The 6,000-nt window shown below is 51.4% G+C and overlaps 1 protein-coding gene across 1 annotated transcript in view; it reads left to right on the forward strand.

The window, feature by feature from the left end:
• Positions 1-6,000, forward strand: part of LOC113409680 (butyrophilin subfamily 1 member A1-like) — a 348,144-nt gene that overhangs the window by 23,737 nt on the left and 318,407 nt on the right. Inside the window, exons 4-5 of the mRNA XM_029914256.1 lie at positions 2,052-2,084; positions 2,482-2,514. Coding sequence (XP_029770116.1) covers positions 2,052-2,084; positions 2,482-2,514 — 66 coding nt within the window. The remainder of the gene's footprint in view (positions 1-2,051; positions 2,085-2,481; positions 2,515-6,000) is intronic.

Genomic DNA, 6,000 nt, shown 5'->3' on the forward strand with positions numbered 1-6,000 from the left:
TAATCCACCTCCACAAGGGGAATAGCTCCCAGCGCTCGGAGCCTGTCTTCACTGGCACTTTACAGCGCTCAAACTTGCTGCGCTCGGGGTGGGGTGTGTTTTTGCACACCCCTGAGCCAGCAAGTCACTGCACTGTAACTTGCCATTGTAGACAGGCTCTCAGACTCTGCTTACACACCCTGTCACCACCAGGTGTAAACTGGTTTAATTTGTGGTTTTAACAGATACATTATGTGGGCTGAGTCCAGATTAGGTGGCACGGTTTAGCAGGATTTCAGGTGGTCAAGGAAGGAAAAGAGGGAAAACGTCCCCTTTCCCTGAGTGTGGCTCCTTGTGGTTGGAGTAGCGAGGCCTAGTAGCTGGAGATCTGGGACATGCCCTTGCTCTCAGGGCAGAGAAGCCCTATGGCCAGAATCTATGGGGTTGCCCTTGCCCTTAAGGCAGTGAGGCCCCATGGCCAGAGTCAATATGGCTGCCCCTGTCCTTAGGGCAGCGAGGCCTAGCAGCCAGATTCAATCAATCCGAGGCTGTAACACCCAGTTGCTCTAGCCTCCAGTAGCAGTGCTCACTAGTCACCATCTCAGGCAGTATCACCCAATATCCCTTGGGTGGCTGTTGCACCCATGGGTAGGCGCGGGAAGGGGTAGGGGGACCCGGGTGTACTCTACTCCCCTGGGTCCCAATACAGGACCCTCTGAAACCAGTAGCTCTGCGTTCAGGTTCCAACCTCAACAAATGCTCTTCCTGGGCTGCTTCCCACCCATGATTCCAGCTCTGGCATTTCCTCCCCTGGCAGTGACTGTCTATCTTCCTCTGTCTCCGCGGTCAACCAGGGTCCTGCCAGGGACTCAGCGTCTTCAGCCTCCACAGTCTGCAGCTCTAGCAGCTTCCTGGCAGGAGCTCAGAGCGTGCATATGCTCTCTTCCACTGTCAGCCCAGACTGGGCTGAACTGCTCCCTTGTATATCCAGCGTCCAGTTGGAGTGCGTCCAGGAAGGGGGAGGAAGGATGGCCTCTTGCACCTATAGGCTGTGTTCAACCCTTGTTGGACCAGTGCAGGGTTGATAGGCCCCATTACACAGGGATTAACTCATTTTCAGTCATATGTAAAATTTGTCTATGTGTCCAGGGAGAATTAGGTTGGGCTCATTTCCCACCACTAAAAAGTCAGAACAATGAACTGTCACTATCTTGTTCCCTGGGCCTTTCAGAGAATTATCCCACCAGCTGCACTGGTGAGCTGTGTGGCTAGGATGCTGTAATAACACAAACACACCCAGGACTTGCACGGCTGGTCTGAGACACTGCTCACTCTGGGTCACAAGGTGCTCTAGCTCAGGCTGTGCTCAGCAGTGACTGGCAGACATGACACTACCTCCATTTCCAGAAGTGTTGGTACCCCAGGGCTGACGCACCAAGGGGACAAGTTCCCAGTGGGAAAGAGCTGATCTGAGAAGCGATGCCTGTAGGGGCCCATCCACACCCCCCTCCCTGGCTCCTGCTGACCTGAGCACCCAGCCAAAGAAAGGCATCTCCATGCTGTTCTTAGCTGGGGCACTCCCATCTACCCAGGCCCTAGGAGGAGTTGTTCCCAGGTATCACTAGGATCAGGGGGCAGGCTAGGATGCAGCCAGACAGACCCTATCCCTTATCCAGCTCAGGTCAATGCCCCATTCCCACAGTCAGGATCTGGGTAGAGCTGGGACTTTTCAGGGATGGGTACAGAGGGGAGCAGACAGGGAACTGGATAAAAAAAAGAAACCTTCTCTCCTCTTTCCCGCAACAGCCAGATCAGCCAGGAGTGAGACGAGGCCCAAGAAGTGGGGATGGCTCCCGGGGGAGACAAATAGAGTAGCTCCTAGAGGTGATGGTCAGTGGGGGAGGGAAGTGAGGAATGGTCAGTGCAGGGATGTTGAGACAGATCTGTTTGTATGTCCTGTTTGTCAGTCTGTCTGCCTCAGTTTCATAGTTACAGCACAATTACGTTAATAGCAGGAACTGCACCATAAACACGATGGTGAAATCTCACCTCTCTCCCTTTTCTCCCTCTAGAGACCCTGCGATCGGATAAGGAGAGCGAGAAAGGTCAGTGCCTGGGCCCATCACATTACCTGGCAGTAGAGTTATCCCCATAAACACAACAGAGTGAAATCTTGCCATTATTAATTAACGATTGGAACAATTTCCCAAGGGTCATGGAGGATTCTCCAGCACTGCCACAAAAGCTTATGCTCAAATAAATGTGTTAGTCTCTAAGGTGCCACAAGTACTCCTGTTCTTTTTGCGGATACAGACTAACACGGCTGCTACTCTGAAATAAATCAAGATTGGATGTTTTTCTAAAAGATCCTCTCTAGGAATTATTGTGGGGAAGCCGACAGGCTTGTGTTATACAGGGGTCAGACTAGGTGATCACAAGGGTCCCTTCTGGCCTCGGAATCTGTGAATTGATTAATCATCTCTTGCCCTTTTCTCTCTCTAGAGACCCTGCTGTCTGAACAGGAACAAGAGAAAGGTCAGTGTCTGGGCCAGTTACAAAATTAACATTATTCCCATAAACCCGACAGGGGGAAGTCTCACCTCTCCCACTTTTCTCCCTCTAGAGACCCTACAATCTGAGATGGAGAGACAGAAAGGTCAGTGTCTGGACCAGTTACATTAGCTGTGGGATTACTGTTATAAACATGACGGTGAAATCTCACTTCTTGCCTTTTTCTCCCCCTAGAGACCCTGCAATCTGAGATGAAGAGACAGAAAGGTCAGTGTCTGGGACCAATGGGATCCGATGGGTTGAACATGTCATGTCATGTCATGTCAGTCAAGTCAGCTCAGTCAAGCCAACTTAACTCAGCTCTCTCAGCTCTCACAGCACTCCCAAGTGGGACAATGCCACAGTGCCTCTCGGGCCAGCCGGGTCTCCCATTTACTGCCAGTGGAGTCACAGTTTAACACCTTGAGCTCAATTTTAGCAGGTGGAGTTACAGCCTGTTTGAATGAGTGATGGGGAACATCTCCATCTTGACACCAAAGCCCAAGCAGGGAGCTCAGGGCTGCACACACTGACACAAAGAGGCTCTGAAGGGTGAAGGGCCCATTTGTCCTAATAAACCCCATGGGAATTACAGAAATGGCATCTTGAGCCCAGGGCCCTGAATACACCAGCCCAGCTCAGTCAGTCTCTTTGCTGGAGATGGTAGGTACGTCCACAGGCGCCAACATTTGTCGGCGCCGGTGGGTGCTCATGCCTCTACCCCCGGCCCCACCCCAACTCTGCCCCTCCCTGCCCCTATTGGATCCCTCCCCAAATCCCCGCCCTGGCCCCGCCTCCTCCCCCAAGCGCGCCGTGTTCCCCCTCCTCCCCCCTCCCTCCCAGGCTTGCCGCGTGAAACAGCTGTTTCGTGGTGCAAGCACTGGGAGGGAGTGGGGAGAAGCAGGACCCAGCGGCACGCTCAAGGGATGAGGCAGAGCGGAGGCGAGCTGGGGGGGGGGGCAGAGCACTCACCAATTTTTCCCCATGGGTGCTCCAGCCCCGGAGCACCCACGGAGTTGGCGCCTATGGGTACGTCTACAGTGCAAAAAACCACCATGGCTGCAAGTCTGTGAGCCTGGGTCAACTGACTGCAGGGCTAAATCTAGCAGTGTAGCCGTTCCTACTCAGGCTGGAGCCCAGGCTCTGAGACCCTCCCTGTGGTTGCGCTTCAGAGCCCAGGAGCCAGCCCGAGCAGGAACGTCTACACTGCTATTTTCAGCCCTGTAGAGTGAGCTCTGCAAGCCCGAGTCAGTTGACCCAGGCTCGGACCCACTGACACAAGGTTTTTTGCAGTGTAGATGAACCCGGAGAGACTTGTCCAGTGTTTGACAAGATCCCTCACCTGGGAACCCCCACTGTTCTGACCCTTCTGTGCTCATGTAATATGGGGGGGAGGGATTTCACCCTCAGTGACCATGCACACCCACAACCTCAGCTCCAGCCTGCAGTGACTCCGCACAATAACCATACAGGTCTGATCAGTGCCGAGCAGTGTGTGTGGTTCTACATTAAATGAAACTGATTTTTAAAGGCACACAATGTTTTTCTATTTTGCCCTCAAGATGTTACTACAGGGCTGAGTTAAGGTTGTTTAGATGCCTTAGCTGCATTTCCAGACCATAGATTTCTTTTATAATTTAACTATAATTTGTATTTGTATTTCCTGGGTGTATTTCCTTGTATTTCCTTGGTTTGGGAATAATTACAACATTCCTCCTGTAATGTCTTTTACCCTTAAGTTACAAGTATGTTCTCTCAGCCTTAGCTCCACATTAATGTAGTTTTTATCTGGGAATTGCATTGTGCATTATGGCCCGGATCTATGAAGAAACTTAGTCACTTAAAGCCCAGGCATAGGCCTCTCAATCCCAGTTTTAGGCACCATGATCCACAAAACCCCACTTGGCTGAAACCCAACCCTGTAGGTGCCTAAACTCACCCAGGGCATAAATCTCTGGTGTAAAAGTTCTCTCGGTGTCTAAGTTTCTGCCTCTGGGCGTGAGGATCACACGGCTAACTTGCTGTAGATCTCTGGGCACCTAACTCCTACTTGTACCCCTGGCGACACATAAACTGAGGGGAGGAGCATCTATCTCACTCATGGGGCCTGATCCAGTAGATGTGCTCAGAGGCCACCCAACAGCACATAGAATGAGGTGGGGGATGGAGATCATAGAATCATAGAATCTCAGGGTTGGAAGGGACCTCAGGAGGTCATCTAGTCCAACCCCCTGCTCAAAGCAGGACCAATCCCCAGACAGACTTTTGCCCCAGATCCCTAAATGGCCCCCTCAAGATGCAGTGAACCTCCCTTGTAACATTTAGCCCGGGGGTTAGGGTACCCACTGGGGCTGTGGGAGATTCTGGTTCAAGTCCCCCCTCTGCCAGATGAGGAGAAAGCATTTGAACAAGGATCTTCTACCTCTCAGGACAATGCTGTAACCACTGGGCTATGTGACATTCTGATGTGAGGCTCCCTCTGTCTCTTTTGTTCAAGTTGTTACACTTCAATTAAATATTAACTCAGAATCACTCTATAACACCCCTCTGCCCTTCGGCCATCTTGTGTGAAGCATGGCCAGTGCCTTCCTCTGTCTCACAGACACACTGCCTGGCTCCAGAAGAGGGGCTCCTGGCTGTGGATCGCTAGCAGAGAGAGGCACCAAATTCAGGAGAGGGGTGGGGCTTAGCACATACCCCTCTTGTCAGCCTCTCCCATTGGCTGGCTTACATGGCTCCTAACACACGGGGTTCTGTGGATTCCATTCTAAGGTGCCTGCTTCTCCCCATTCATTGTACAGGGAGCTCTGAGATGCCTTTGGGGTTACATGAATTCTCCAGGGTAAATCGCTGCAACCTGCTCACAGTGTGAGAGCCTTGTCTGTGCCCACCGGGGGAAAACTCTCCCAAAGCTACTGGCTACAGGCAATACGAGGTGCTGTGCTCCGGGCTAGCAATTCTCTCTGCAGGCTAGCAATTCACACCCCAGCTTTGTCTCCTCCTGGACACCAGCAATGCACGCCGATCTGCTGCCTCAGTGGAAGCAGTGCACGCCCACTTACTGGCTTCACCTTGGTTCAACACACTCCTTTGCACCAGGCACTTAGACACGTCTACAGTAAAACCAAACTGAAGTTTAATTAATAGAGCCTGAGACAGAGTCTCAAATAAAAGCAAGTGTAGATTTGGAAACATAAAGTTACAGGTATAAGAAACACAATCTATAGCCTATACTTGTTAGCTGGTTATCCTATCTGACAAGGTATTTCTCACCCACTGGTCAGTTCTACTCACAGTGGCTGCCAGAAGGCTGGTGCAGGGAATGGAGTCACGAATTTCCAGCCTTTCACACAATGAGGCTGAGGTTTTCGAAACTGCCTCAGAAATCTGGATGCCTGTCCAAATCTTGTTAAAACTTTGTTTCCATATTTTTGTTACTATAACATTAGTTTATAGGTGACTTTCAGAAAA

The sequence above is a fragment of the Terrapene carolina genome, unplaced genomic scaffold (genome assembly GCF_002925995.2).
Source record: "Terrapene carolina triunguis isolate 2854851 unplaced genomic scaffold, T_m_triunguis-2.0 Scaffold33956, whole genome shotgun sequence".
NCBI lineage: Eukaryota > Metazoa > Chordata > Testudines > Emydidae > Terrapene > Terrapene triunguis.